General features: G+C 33.1%; 1 protein-coding gene across 1 annotated transcript in view; it reads left to right on the top strand.

The window, feature by feature from the left end:
- LOC145247393 (uncharacterized) overlaps nt 1-16,666 on the top strand; it is a 288,614-nt gene that overhangs the window by 136,886 nt on the left and 135,062 nt on the right. Inside the window, exon 4 of the mRNA XM_080109097.1 lies at nt 14,933-15,002. Coding sequence (XP_079965223.1) covers nt 14,933-15,002 — 70 coding nt within the window. The remainder of the gene's footprint in view (nt 1-14,932; nt 15,003-16,666) is intronic.

Here is a 16,666-nt window from a genome sequence, read left to right as displayed (position 1 = left end):
AGATGGTATTGCAAAAATAGAATAGGTACTCCACTACTCTCCTCTGGATTGAGCATTGAAAGATTGTACATTAGTTTGAAATAGTATAATAAACTGCATTAATCCTCTTAACGAATTGCAATAAGTCTAACACTTCTTTCAATAGCAAACGATATTAGACATTCTTCCATTTAAGCAAACATTGCTAAAATATTTTTTTGATTAATCACTCAGAGGGTTAAAAGATAGACAACAGTGCATTAAAAGAACTGTTATTATAATTTCGGCATCACAGATACTAAATCTCCATTAGTAATATAAGATAATTAGTAGGTCACCTGGCATTACCCGGTTGTAAAATGCAATTAAATATATTTCAATTCATGCAGATTTCCTATTATAGAGCCAATTCTCTATTCATTATTATATTGTACCCAATATATACTAGTGATTTCAACAGTTTAAAAGAAATATATAACTTGGGTGCCACCAGTCAGAATCAAAACATTTAGCTCTCTAGCAATATGACCTAAGACACATGGTTTTCAAAATTTTAAAAATTAACATAGCTAAAAACCAAATCAAATTTGTTTCACAGGTCCAAATACTCCATATATCAAGTTTTAAGTCTGTAGACAAAAAATTAACAGTAGTTTGGTAGAGACAGTTCTACACACATACAAACAAGGTCACTTATTATCAACAATATAATAAAAGCATTCTATTGAATTAGGTAGGAAAAATTCTTGATATGTGGGTGAGGGCATTCTAAAATTATAAAACTACAATTACTGTTACTACTAAAAATATTTATAACAGTAATAATAATATAAAAAGTAAAGACTTATTGGTTGCAGACTGATTGGATAGGATTGCACTATTTGTCATAAAGAGATCCTTGGATGGCAGATGTAGTAACATGAATACTAATGATGATGCTTAAATAAACTTTTGCAGAAGCAAAATCTAAAACACAATTTGGGCCAATTCCGATCTAGTTAAAAAAAGAATTGAATAGAAATGCACATCTACATATTTATCAGGACCCAAAGGAATATCTTTCAAGGAATTAAGCATTAAAAAAAAGAAGACATAAACACAGAAAGAAAATGTAATATTTGTCACAGATAGTTTCTATTTTGGCAGATTCGGCACCCACTTTTTTAGAGTACAGTGAGAATGTTTTCTTAGACCGAGTGGCATTTCTCTTTTATCTCTGAAGCTAACAAGAGAACACAAAACTCCGAAAGACACATTAGCTGTTATTCAGCAGAAACTGTGAGATGTAGATTTGGCAGAAAGCCTACAGTGGCTCCACTAACCAACCCGGCCATTTTATTTATTTTCTTCATCCTCTCTTTCCATCTAATATACACTTCTCTTTTATTATTATTACTGCTACTACTACTACTACTACTACTGTTATTTTTTTGTTTTTCTTTCTCGCTCTTTTTCTTATTTTTCTTATGTCTTATTTGTCTTGTTATTTTTGTTCTTTTCCTTCTTTTTACTGATGTTATTGCTGCTGTTTATTTGTTATAGTTCCTAGAAAAGCGATAATACGATATTGAATTTGAACTTATCGTTCTAGTCTAAAATAAAATGTGTTATTTCTTGTTGCTATTGGTGACCGGATACTTTTCAAGGCGCAGGGTTCTGGTCAGCATTGGTTAACAAAAACTGGTTCAATACAGACGCCATTATTTTCTGTGCATCAAACTTGTTCATCTTGCATTCCTACCATGGCATTACTAAATTAATACAAAACAAGCCTATTACATATATTACTAATAGAGATTTGGTATCTGTCTAAAGTTAAAACTATAATATTGCTTCTTTATTTAAAGCTGTATTTATAGCATTAATATCTTTTAGTACTCAATTTAGTTATACTATTTCAAACTAATGTATGACCTTTAGATGCCTAATGCAGGAGGTAGTGTTCTGTTGTCATAAAACCATCCACTCGGGTATTTTCTCTTCCTTTGGGATTAGGGAGTAGCTTAATATTTCTTGCATTTCATGATGTAGTCCTCCCAGGCATTACTTTTTCTTGGAGGGGAGGGGATTGTACTATCTATTCATTTGTCATATATACTAGCAGATATATGCCCCCCCCTCCTGTCCACTCTGGTCACTTATTTTTGCTGGTTGGTATAATGTAGACAGTTTCTTACAAATATGCACCAAGGAGAAAACTTGAATGCCTACAAGACACTGTCCTCGAATGTCTATGATCTCTCTGTACATAGGTTTGTTAGAACATGAGGATACTTCCCCGACAAGTAAACTCTGACAAAATATTCAAAGTCACATAGTATTTACAGACCAAATAAGATTTTCTCAGTATAGCTACATTGGTTTGAGAAATGGTGCAAATTCCCCAAGTGATGTGACCTATAGTAACAGCACTAGTCCGGATACTTCACAAGACTAGAGGAACTCTTGTCCTAGAATCCGGTAAAACAAAGAGACCAAAAGAAACATATTCTATAACTGATTAAGGAGTAAAATTAATGTTTTTAATTCTTTACTAACCCAACGTTTGGGAGGTAAAGAACTTTAATCAAAATCAAATGTTAGCCCCCTAAAAAAAACATATTTGAAAAATTTAAGTGAAGTAAAATGAAGCAAAAAGACAAGAACTTTTAATTAAACCATGTTAATATCTTATATAATACTTTTAATAAATATTGGTATATTAAACTTTTGATAAATATTGGTATATTAAACTTTTGATAAATATTGGTATATTAAACTTTTGATAAATATTGGTATATTAAACTTTTGATAAATATTGGTATATTAAACTTTTGATAAATATTGGTATATTAAACTTTTGATAAATATTGGTATATTAAACTTTTGATAAATATTGGTATATTAAACTTTTGATAAATATTGGTATATTAAACTTTTGATAAATATTGGTATATTAAACTTTTGATAAATATTGGTATATTAAACTTTTGATAAATATTGGTATATTAAACTTTTGATAAATATTGGTATATTAAACTTTTGATAAATATTGGTATATTAAACTTTTGATAAATATTGGTATATTAAACTTTTGATAAATATTGGTATATTAAACTTTTGATAAATATTGGTATATTAAACTTTTGATAAATATTGGTATATTAAACTTTTGATAAATATTGGTATATTAAACTTTTGATAAATATTGGTATATTAAACTTTTGATAAATATTGGTATATTAAACTTTTGATAAATATTGGTATATTAAACTTTTGATAAATATTGGTATATTAAACTTTTGATAAATATTGGTATATAAAACTTTTGATAAATATTGGTATATAAAACTTTTGATAAATATTGGTATATAAAACTTTTGATAAATATTGGTATATAAAACTTTTGATAAATATTGGTATATAAAACTTTTGATAAATATTGGTATATAAAACTTTTGATAAATATTGGTATATAAAACTTTTGATAAATATTGGTATATAAAACTTTTGATAAATATTGGTATATAAAACTTTTGATAAATATTGGTATATTAAACTTTTGATAAATATTGGTATATTAAACTTTTGATAAATATTGGTATATTAAACTTTTGATAAATATTGGTATATTAAACTTTTGATAAATATTGGTATATTAAACTTTTGATAAATATTGGTATATTAAACTTTTGATAAATATTGGTATATTCAACTTTGAATAAATATTGGTATATTCAACTTTGAATAAATATTGGTATATTCAACTTTGAATAAATATTGGTATATTAAACTTTGAATAAATATTGGTATATTAAACTTTGAATAAATATTGGTATATTAAACTTTGAATAAATATTGGTATATTAAACTTTGAATAAATATTCGTATATTAAACTTTGAATAAATATTGGTATATTAAACTTTGAATAAATATTCGTATATTAAACTTTGAATAAATATTCGTATATTAAACTTTGAATAAATATTCGTATATTAAACTTTGAATAAATATTCGTATATTAAACTTTGAATAAATATTCGTATATTAAACTTTGAATAAATATTCGTATATTAAACTTTGAATAAATATTCGTATATTAAACTTTGAATAAATATTCGTATTTTTAACTTTTAATAAATATTCGTATTTTAAACTTTAAACTTTAAATAAATATTTGTATATTAAATTACTATATATACCTGGCATTGGCTGGGATGTAATGAGTAATTTAAAAAATTTTATGTGGTCATTAGGTAGATAACTTTTATTATATTCTTCAATCTAAAATATAAGTTATCTCCCTTGGTGATTTTATTTTTAGGTGATTATTTAAAAATCCTTCATATTAGTAGTCATTTGGGATGAACTAAGTAATTTTTCAATATAGCAAAACATTTCTGATACTAAGTCGCTACATATCAAGACTAAATACCATTCAATAATACAGGCTAATATGATAAATGGATTGTCAGTTGAATAATGAATGAAATAAACAAAATTTGATAACTTATAAGACATGTTATTATATTGCCAACACAGTACAACAATAAGAAAAGAAAATTGATTATTAGGAAGCAAAGTTTGATTTATCAGCTTAAATGCTATTTGGGTCTGACTTTAAAAATCTGAATGTAATAAACAATGGCGATTGACAGTCTTGTCGAAAGCAGTCACTAGTTCATCCTGATTTTACTTTCACTACACACAATTAGTAATTATTTCATTACATCTGAAGACTTTATGCCAAATTTGGTGCAGTTCTACTTCTTTTGCAACTTATAAATGCTTATAAGTAGTGGTAGTAGTAATAATATTAATAGTTGATGCCCCCATTCAGTTTCAAGAGGCAATGGACATCCCCTGTAAAAGTAGTTACGCATGTAATTGTGAGCCAAGCGTGGCACACTTTCCAACCATACCTCTCCTCTGAATCGGCACTGCTTGGGTCCAGTGGCAAGAAGAGATCTAAGACTGACTGGAAATAATGACAAAATAAGCAGAGAGCACATACACCACCTGGAAATCCCAAATAGTCGCCCATTTTAGTACTGACCAGGCTCAACATTGCTTAACTTCGGTGATCTGATGAGAACCGGTGTGTCGATGAGATTATGCTGTACAATATCAATATTAATAGTAATATTAGGTATTCTCCCTCCCCCTCTGCTCTGGATCATCCAACATTGCTCCAGACATGGCACGAAACTGACATTTGCGCACTTAGACGAGATGTTCGCTCTTTGAACACCCAACTATGCTAACATCTATCTTCCTTAACTTTTTCGGTGCTAATGCACTTACTGATCCATGCTATTTTTTAAATCATATTTCCAAGTTTAATTAAAGTTTTATGATATGTTTTTTTATTCAATTGTAAGGTTAAAGTACAGAATAGGTACAAAACATCTTCTCCTCTCCATGTTAAGAATGGCTTTTTAAATAATAACGTTATTATTTCAGCACAGATCAATAAGTGCATGAGTACCACTTTTTCTACCATTTTTTTTTGTGTAATTTATTTCCTAAGCCTGTTAACTACTCTTATTTTTTCTCTAATATATATATATATATATATATATATACTTCAGAATAGTTTTTATTTAACAATCAGTTGTTATGGAAACGTGAGATTGTAGGTTTACAAAATATTACTGGCAGTAATATTCTATACGTTATCCCATCTAAACAAGAATTGCTCGATATGCCCGATTCGGATATCTACACAGCTATGCGGATTACCCAATATATAACTTGGACCTTATTACCAAACGGATGTAAAGAACGTATAACATGGATTTTACCAAGCAAGCTGGGTCTAAAAAAACATTCATATCCTTTTTCTGCAAATCCTCCTACTACAGGACTTCTGATAAATTTATTATTTTGACTTTGACTTTCCATGTCTCACTGACTTTAGCAAATAGGGTGCATACCTTTATAAGTATTTGCTAATATTTTCTCTCCTCTGATGAGATGGTAGACATCGAAACCCTATAGGTTAAGGGGATTAATTTTCTAAAGCATTCTTTGTCTTGCTTAGAATAATAAAAATTCTTTGATATGAAACTCAATCACTTCATTTCATTTCAATGAGAGTTTTTTGAAATTCATTGAATTACAATTTAATTTATATATATATATATATATATATATATATATATATATATATATATATATATATATATAAATTAAATTGTAATTCAATATAAATTAAATAAATTAAATTGTAATTCATCCAAGAAATACTAGTCTGTGGAACACAATACAACAGTCGTTTTTAAGTTCAATGTTAACAAATTCTTTCTTTCTACAAGGTCAATATTTGGTTCTGGTTCATAAATTCTTTTGGTAGATTTTTGCAACATCTTTAGAATGATAAAATCTACTTCAATTAATTCCTTTCAGAAAAAATACTTTAAGCAGATCAGAATTATTTTTACTCTTTACTTTCGGCAGTAGCAGCTCCAACACAAGTATGTAGTGCAGGTGTCGCAGCACAACCCTAACACACCGATCTAGCAAAAAATTGCGAATGTTTTCCACTTATCTGGACCACTGCCATCGGTGAGTGATACAAAACAGAGATTCATTTGTGGAAATCCTATTTAAAACAGTCAATTTAAAATAGATGCCAAGAAGCGATGGTCAACTCTGTCAATAACCTTGGACTGATTCAAATTGAATAATGCAGCCTCTGTGTCATCTTGTATTTTCTCTAGGATTATACAAATATGATGCAAGTTATTCTGGATCGATTTCCCCTTCATAGCATAGTTCTGGGTTTGATCAGTACTCTATAACACTGTGCTTAACATAAACCTGTAATTGTACAGTTTCTCCCCATTATATTTGTCCTGCTTCTTCAGCAATGTGATCACTCCTTTGAAGACTTGTCCTGGGATAAACCCTCATTAAATCAATGGTGAATACATCCATCAGAATCGTACAAGTGTGTACAATAGCCTCAAATACAATTTGTAGCGGAGATCATTAAATCTCACTGATTTGTTGCAGTCCACTTGCTTTAATGCAGCCAAAACCTTACATTCTGTAATCCTGTCTTTGTAACAGCTACTCTAGCCACATTGAGGCAAAAAGAGTCGGCTAAATAGTTGCCAAAGTACTCAAGAAGGTGGTTGGGCATTTTAGCGAAGTACTCCTCTAAATTCTAAAATCCCTTACAGATCTCCCAAGTAGATACGAAGGTTGATCCGAGTGCTGAAAACTTCCTTAGAGCCATGTCAGAATTCACAACTTCATTGGAAACTTTCCTTAATCTAACACTACTTGATCCTTGTAAGTCTTGTATCGAGCAAGAAGGCATTCAACTTCGAGTAACTAGCTAGTGTTGGCCTATTTTCTTAGTTCAACTAGGGCATAACAAGTTTATGGTCTAATTAATCTAGCTAGTGAAATGTAGGACTCCATATAAAGTCTATATCCATTCTTCTAGCATCCTATCCAAATAAGTATTTGTTTAGGAAGGCATACTATTTGTCTATGTCCACATCTCCACAAAATCTGCAGACAAGATTGCATATAACCAGGCTAGTCTTACACCTCTCTTTACCTTGGTTACATTTTATTCTAGTCAAAAGGCCAAGGAACCATAAAAATATGTAGCTAGGTAGTTTTAAAGGAATGGGGAAAAAATGATGTAATCTATTATTGTGATATCTTTTAATGTGGTAGGTAGTTTGGTATCTGGAAACAGTGAGCAGGAGAAGAATTTCAAAGGCAAGCAGTCCCAGGAAAGAAGCTGTAAGAGTAGAAAATATTCTGGCATCTAGGTACCTCTACACAGAAATGGGTGTGATTTTGCTACTGGGTGAGTCTGGGATATTTATGTTGAAGGATTAAGAGTGCAACAAATTCTGTTGTCATATGACCGTCCCCTCAGGAATTACTTCCTCTTTTTTTTTAAGAAGGGGGTAATCCTCCCAGGTATTACATCCTCCTTCAGGGGAGGGGTTAATGGAGTATCTGTTCTATTGCCATCACACAGCACTCAGTCATTACCTTTTATGGTGTGATCCTCCCAGATATTGCCTCAACCTTTTTTTTTGGGGGGGGGATCCAGTAGAGTATATGTTCATTTCTCATTATACCGTCCTTCAAAGGTTATCCTCTCCTTTAAGGTGGGGAAAGTAGTGTACTATCTGTGATGTCATATCATCTTGTCAGGTATTATCTCCTCTTTTGGGAGCCAGTGTAGTATATGTATATTCACCAAGCTAGTAAAAAATCTATACAACCATAAGGAGCATATTTTTGCCAGTGCATATATACTGAGCATGAAATAAATTATTTACAGAAATATTCATAATATGCTTGTAGCAGAGAAAGCGGCTCACCTATACAAAGAAAACTGCCATGCATTGTGTGTGTGTGTGTGTTAGGTATCATTTAATCAAAAGGAAATAATCCTAGACTTTCAGAAATGTGCATACAAATTCTTCACTCTTCATGCTCGATTGCATAACCAATTAGTAGAGTCTAAGGTTCTATAAAAACAGACACTTTTGAGTTCATGGCAGTTCATGTTTTACATGTTCGATGTCTGCTGGAGGTCATGCTGGTTATTAGTGCTGTCCTTTAATGGTTTACTCTATTTGTTAATCTGTTGGTGTTTTTCGATATATGAAGGTTGTTTTGTCACTGTGATTCTCTCACCGTCCAATGAAAAACAAGGTAGCATTGTTACTTTAAACTCACTTTCATTCAAATACTTTCTCAAAATAAATGAACAAAAAGAAAAAAAAAAACAGATCTGTTTGCTTCTCCTTAACTGATTTAGAATCAAATATATTTTGCTATCTTAACTTTTGCTCCCCCCCCCCAAACAAGGCATATTGCCACTGAATTGTAAGGGACTATTATGATAGAAGTCAGATTTAGACGGAGGGGGGGGGACTTGAATGGGTTGTGCAGTAACATGTTTGTTCACATTACACTTAAATTTCTGAAGGTTGATACAATGATGGAAACAGGAGAGGGATTTCAAATGTCAGTAGTCTGAGGAAAGAAGTTATTGAAGTAGAAAATATTCTGGCATCTAAGTACCTCTGCAGAGAAAGTGGTGTGATTTTGCTACTACTTGAGTCGGGAATATTTATATTGAGGGAGAAGCTAAAAGTGTCTTATCCTGCCTTGACAGAGTTCAAAATAGACTTTGTAGCCTAGTAGAGGATGCCCTTTTTTTCTTTCCTGCAACCTCTTTCCCACAGAAGAAACATTGTGAGCCTCTCTGCTCTATCGTTATTTTCATAGCAAGTGCTCGTCTGAGCTCCAATCTATAGGCCCCCCCCCCTGCCAAATTTTCATGAAAAACACTCGTCTAGCTGAAAACACTATCAATAATTTCCCCCACTATTTATCTGTGCCTAAACCTAAACGCGGATCCCATGAACAAAGCTTTTTTCTTAGAACTGTACGCCTATGGAACTCTTCTGTTTTCCTGCTTTCCAGCTGACTACAATATGGTCATCTTCAAGTCCAATGTAAACAAGTTCTTGATAAGCTGTTAAGTAATCCAATTTACCAAATTTCCACTACTAACAATTTCTGCAATATTGTCCCATTGACTACTGTACACTCATTAACCTTTCTCCTCGAGTGGGCTCCGGGTCTTGATAAGTGGTGACTCCTATGTAAACAAACAAACAAAAAGTAAAAGTGCAGTAAGTTCATTGGAGCACATTCCATGGAAATACTTGTAAAACAACGCAGATGAAATCAGTTTTAAGTGACGGCTTTTGGAGATTGAAGTTTCAATTTTCAATATGAGCAATATAGTAATACAATTATAAATTAAGACTTCTACCTGGTCATTTCTGACAGAACGAGAGCAAGCTAACCATGTGAATTGAATAAAGATTCCATTCAGAATTTCATCCAGATTCACAAATTTGACTGTGCAGCTGAACGTCAGAGGTTACATTGGCTGAAACGTTGTGAGAATAAGATCCAAGATGAGAACAGTAGTCCATACAAGACAAATGATCAATCCTCATTTAAAAAATTCTGAAACATAATAAACATTCTTAAGATAGTGTGAACCTGTCTAGGAACAGGTATTTTACTATTGCAAACTGAAGCTATGGATTTTAATTTGATGGCAAGTAACAAGACAGTTGCTTGTTCATATGTCGGCACTTTGCTATTATTTCAGATTTTTTATTTGACAGTGGGAAGCATTATTTCCATGTTAAGTGCCCACTTGTCTTTTTTATATTGATAGTTACATTCAGTTACGCATTTAATAAATTATGATTATTTTTTAAATGCATCTCTGAGAAGCTTTGTTTATTAGTCACACACTAGTTTCATTTTTTCAGATGCAGATTTAGAGGACGTATATTATGATGCATCCAAGCACTTTCAGTCAGTTTGTCATCCTGAAGCATTTTCTTTAGTCAGTCATCAGGCGATGGAATGGAATGCATCTTAAGAATACATCTGCTTGTTTCTGAATTTGTGACATGAGAATTGATGATTTGTATTATTTGGTTTGTCTAGAGTACCATTTTTATCTAGGATGTTATTCTCATAACTGTAGTTGTCATCAGATCAACGAAGTTACTCAATGTTGAGTCTGGTTGGTACCAGATGGGTGACTATTTGGGAATTCTAGGTGCTGTATGTGCTCTCCGCTTATCTCGGCATTTGTTTCCAGTGATCCTGTACATACACTTCACTTGCCACTGGTATTTAACAATGTTTATTCAGGAGAGGCGTGGTTGGAGATTGCGCACCTCCTGCCACAAAAATTTAATGCGCAGGCACCCCTACGTGGGTATCCATAGTCTGTCAAAGACTGAAGGAGCCTGTATTCTCACAATATATCAGCCAATGTAATCTTTGACCTTCTTTTAGGTGCATCTTGTCAAACTCTGGAATCTGTACAGAATTTTCAACTGGATTCATTTATTTAATCCATGAAGATAGCTTGATCTCATTCTATCATTCATGTGCAGGTAAAAGTTTTAATTAATTTATAATTGTATTTTTAGTATTGTCCACACTGAGGTGATTGAAAGTTGCTATGGCCAGATGGGTCTACAAAACCAACTCAATGTTGATAGGTGGATGGAACGATGCATATGATGTTTTGTCTGCCCTCTATTACCCAACCAGTTGAGCTTAAAAGATCTTGCAGAGTACAATAATAATAATGCAAAGAACTATGTAAAAAACAAAGGGGGGGGAGTATTGTTGTATGGTCACATGCTTCAAAGACCTGCAAAGAAGACTAATGGAGTTGAGGTTCAGTTCATTGTTCAGAAAATTAAATTAAAAATTTTCTTATCTTTTAATGAATGAGACGTTTGTATTTATTTATATACTAGCGAGGGGTACCCGGCGTTGCCCGGGTGTTTGTAGGTGTGTGTGAAAAAAAACCGTAAGCCTTGACGCGCATAGTAAAAAAAAAACAGGTGCCCGTGAAAAAAAAAACGAAGCCTTGACGACGTGCAGTTGGAAAATAGTAAAGTGTGAAAAAAAAAACATGTGCGCATTTTTGATTGACATGACGGCGATAGCTATTCAGCAGTTAGCATTTTGTGCGGGGCAGTTTTTAATGAGGTCAATAAATGGGTTTGTTTGTTTTTTAAAAACCCGCTCCCTCGTCTCGAAATTAAAGCTACCATCTGATATGACGAAGTCGACATTGACCAAACGTTACTTAGCTCTCTAGAGACCACTGGCTCTGGGCCTGTGATTAGAGTTGAGTTTCGCTTTTTGTTTATACCGAAAACCGAATGTAATGCGTGCCGATGCGGGAAATGTTGAATAATTAACATTTGAAAGTCAATAAAATTAAATAGACAGGCGAGCTCCGTGGTTAAGTGTGAGATATTACAATTTATAGACGATATAAAAAGTTTTAAGAAGTTGTGAAGCGAGCGAGCGCTTCTCTGAAAGAAGCCTTTTGTGGACATCGAGGAAAAGCATACATACATACATACATACATACATACATACATTTTCGCTTTTATATTTATGGAAGATATTCTTCCCTGTACTATTATTTCCTTCTCTCATTCACATTGCTAAAATTCTAACAATTCAAAAATATACAGTATTTTAAAATAACTTTGTCCAATGCACAGGAGCATTTAAAACAAAAAATATCATTTTAGTATTCAAGAAACCATTTAAAAATAAAAATACAAACAAAAAATGTATTTGAATTATCTAGACTACTATTCTTATCTTGGTTGTTAGTTTTCCGTTTCAGCCAATGTAACCTCTAACCTTTACTAATCTTTTCAAATGTAGTAATTTCTGTTAAACTTCAGAACATATACAGAATTTTTAACTGAACCCTCCATTTAATCCACAGTGGTAGATTATTCTTGTTCTGTCAGCCATATGAATTCTTGGTATAACAGAGGGGTATTGAATAAAGACCCATTTTTAGTGACCTTCCTCTGAAGGTTGAAGAGTGAGCTTCACTACAGATAAGAACTACGAATAAAATATTGTTTACCACTTCTACCTGATGATGGCTGATGGAATGAGAACAATTTAACCTGGATTAAATCAGGGTTCAGTTTCAAATTCTATATAGATTTCTGATTTTTAAAAGATGCACCTGAAGAAGATATCTACCTAGCCAGAGACGGATTAATTTGGAAGTTAATTTCTAAAAGTTATCCCATGCATGTCAGCATGTAAAACAAAGGTTAAATATAAATAATCGTATGAGTTGTGATACAACGAAACAGGACTGTATGTCGATGACTAAAATATATTTTATATAGTCCCCCTCCTTGGGTAGAGCACTATCGTAAATAATCTCACTCGCTACTTAATTTGGCTGAAAAATGCGAAGCTCGCGGTTTGTTTACAAACAAACGTTTGAGCACTTTACGAGTGGCGGACGGATGTTTATTTAAATAGACATTCGGACAGATTAGTTGCGGGCACCGCTTCCGTGGTCAAGGGGTAGAATTGCCAACTGTCATCACGACGGTTCTAGGTTCGATCCTCGGCTTGGGATAGGTGCTAGTCTAGCGGCACTGATGAGTTGTGATACAACGAAACAGGACTGTATGTCGATGACTAAAATATATTTTATTAATACGATTAATACGAGTGTCTTATTTTCTGTGACACGCTTACATCTGAATTGTTTGTTATGTACTCCCATTTCTTGTAATAAATAATTTTACCAAGAATTCTTCATAAGTTTTGGTTTCGGTTTTGATTATAGCTGATGGCATTCAAGTCATTTCATTTTTTATAAATAATTTTACTAAGAATTCTTCATAATTTTGGTTTTGGTTTCGATTATAACTGATGGCACTTAAGTCATCTATTTTTTTATAAATAATTTTACTAAGAATTTCTCCTAAGTTTTGGTTTCCATTATCGCTAATGAAACTCCAATAATCTATTTTTAAAAATAATTTTATCAAGAATTCAAGTTTCTGTTTCAATTTTAGCTGATGATGCCTTAGTAATCTATTTTTTTATAAATAATTTTATCAAGAATTCTTCATAAGTTTTGGTTTCGATTATAGCTGAAGGAACTAAAGTTATATATATTCATAAGTTTGGGATTCGGTTTCAATTCAAGCTGATGAATCCCAGTCATCCAAGTTTTGGTTTCGGTTATGGCTGAAGGAACTCAAGTTATATATATATACATATATTTTTTTCATAAGATTTTATTTCGGTTTTGATTCAAGCTAATGCACCAAGTCATATGGATATATATTTTTTATTTTTGAAATCACAATTTTATAATATACAAAAATCGATAGAACATTAACTCTATAATAATATATACAAAATCTGCAAGAATTAACATATCATATTTAAGTGTATTTTACGACCTGGCTATGCCGGGCATCCCTGCTAGCTCGGATAATACACATAATACAATGTACTTTTGCAGTTTTAACAAAATAGCTAGAATATCAGTGTCTCCATTTACGCTAAATATCTACAGAATGCCAACATCAATATATTACATATGAACCACTCCCCTGTGGAATTTCCACAGGCACTACTAGTATACAATGATTTTGTAACTGTTTTGAAACAATTTGCCTACCAATGTTTACTCTGGCTATTCATGGATTATTACCATTTATTGCAAATTACTTGGATTAATTTACCAAACTGAAATAAAAAAAAATATTTTTCTGCTATAAAATACTTGATTATTGCTAATACCCCCCCCAATTCTACCCATGAAATCGTTAATAAAATTCACAATCGTTTCTATAACTTAACCATATTTGGTACAAATAGACTTTAGCCTGTGCCTTGCTTGTCATCAAGTTTCAGTTATGAATACCCAACAGTTTTTATTTTATCACCATTTAATGGTATATGAGGGATACTTTGATCTTCACATCAATAAGAAGTGTAATTCTAACTGGGTTTTGTACTCACTGAATCTTCACCCCACCCTGATTTTTTATCTGTAGGGTTATCTCAAAGATAAGATTCATCAAAACAATCATCAGACTATTCCTGTACTAAAGTATGAATCAGGGCAGTACCAAGAGAGTATTGTATGTAGAATCTCATGGTGATAAAACAAAAACTGTTGTCATTTATGATTGAGATTAGTTGCACAAATCCAACGTAGACTTAAGCATATTTGCACTAAATATGTTTGTATTGTAGAAAGGATTGTGAATATTATTAATGATTCCATTAATAATATTTTGGAGGAAGGCATGATGCTTATACTTTACATATTTCTGTATGGAGTGATATTGGTAAATTAATCTTAAAGTTAAGAGAAAGTATACATAAATCTCACACTAAAAATGGCTAAGAAAAAGGAAGCTTGACTAGCCACTAACTGGTGTTAACATTTCACTTCACAACATTGTACATTGACGTAAGTGTTTGCCTTGACTCATATAAAAGCAACTGATTGTAATTGTTCCTGCTCTTTTAACTTTAAACTGAAGACCTCAACCACTAATATTATTTTTCTTTTCAAAGGTGTCTCTGTCTGATGGAATGAGTATAAACAGTAGCTGTTCCCTCAGTGCACCAAAAGTCAAGATTATCGGTGAGTCTTTCCTTTTTAAAGAACTTGTGATTCAAGCACAGTTATGAATGATATCAAGCTAAAGACATGCACACATGCACAATAAGCAAACATCCAAGCAGATTTGTAAGCATCATATGTTCACGCAGAAAATCTTGGAATTAAGTTGTTGGCAACTGATAAAGATGATCAACTTAACACATGCAACGATGATGCCAACTCTTAAATTTTGTACAATTTTGAAGAATTTAAAAATAAAAATCTTATTCACACAGACACAAAAATCTTAAAATTCAGTCTGATCTAAACAAACGAAATAGGTCTGCTGCTGGAATGGAACTGACATCAATAAAGATTGTTAACTTTTGCTACCAAGTTAAGCTGCCCTGATATACGAGGGGTGTGCAATAAGTAATGACCCTGACCCACTTCCCATAGTAGAGCAATGAAACTTGGCACAGTTATTAGTCTTTCTCTACATAGGAACCACCCAGAGTTATGCATTTCTCCCATCGTTTGATGCAGCTCTGGAGACCGTTTTTGTAGAACACCTCAGGTTAGTCCTCCAACCACGACGTGACTTCAGAAATCAAGGCTGCATCATCTGGGAAACGCTTTCCTTTCAAAAACAACTTCATGGCTGGGAAGAGGTGAAAGTCAGAGGGTGTAAGGTCAGGAGAGTAGGGAGGATGGGGGAGGATTTCATAACCATACGCCCGTGCTTCTGCTCTGGCAACATGCAAGTTGTGGACTGGAGCGTTGTCCTGCAGGAAGAGGGTACCTTTGCTGATCTTGCCCCGCCTCTTGATTTTGATAGCTTCCCTTAATTTCCTCAAAAGTGAAGCATAATAGGCTCCTGTGATTGTGGTACTCTTTGCCAGGAAATCTGTCATCACTACTCTGTCCTGATCCCAGAAGACTGTGAGCATGACCTTGCCAGTGGAGGGCTGCACCCTTGCCTTCTTTGGGGGTGGTGAGTCCAAGTGCTTCCACTGCATTGACTGGGCTTTGGTCTCTGGATCATAGTGATGGACCCAGGTTTCATTCTGTGTAATCAGTCTTTTGAAAAACTTTGACTCATCTCCTTGGCACATCTCCAAATTCATCCTCGAGCACTCAACGCGTTCTCGCTTCTGGAATGGTGTCAGCAACCTGGGAATCTATCTGGCACACACCTTATGGATATGCAAATGGTCATGAATGATAGTTTCCACAGACCCTGTACTAATCTTGACATCTTGGGCCATTTGGCGAATAGTAATGCACCAATCTTCCAAAATGGCAGCCTCAACTTGACGGACAGATGCCTCATCAATGGCAGAAGGAGGTGACCAGGTCTGGGAGCTGTTTCCACAGATTTCCAGCCATGTTTGAATTCACGATGCCAGCGTTTTACAAGGTCATATGATAGGGCATTATCATCATAAGTTTCTTTCATTTCATCAAAAGTCTCCTGTGCGTCCTTTCAAATACAAAACCGGAGCACTGCTCGACATTCAACAGGCTCCATTTCACACTTGACTCAGCTCAAACACCTGTAAAACAGAAACTACAATTAGTTCAGAGCTGTAATTTTCCACATAACCCGTAGAGATATAAATCATTGCACATGCAAAATTTCAGCTAGATCAGACAACTGGAAGTGAATCAGAGGCATTACTTATTGCACACCCCTTGTAATCTCC

The sequence above is a fragment of the Euprymna scolopes genome, chromosome 25 (assembly GCF_053919585.1).
Source record: "Euprymna scolopes isolate OS-2025 chromosome 25, ASM5391958v1, whole genome shotgun sequence".
Taxonomy (NCBI): Eukaryota; Metazoa; Mollusca; class Cephalopoda; order Sepiida; family Sepiolidae; genus Euprymna; species Euprymna scolopes.
Note: the sequence above shows the minus strand (reverse complement) of the source record. Positions and strands in the feature narration are given on the sequence as shown.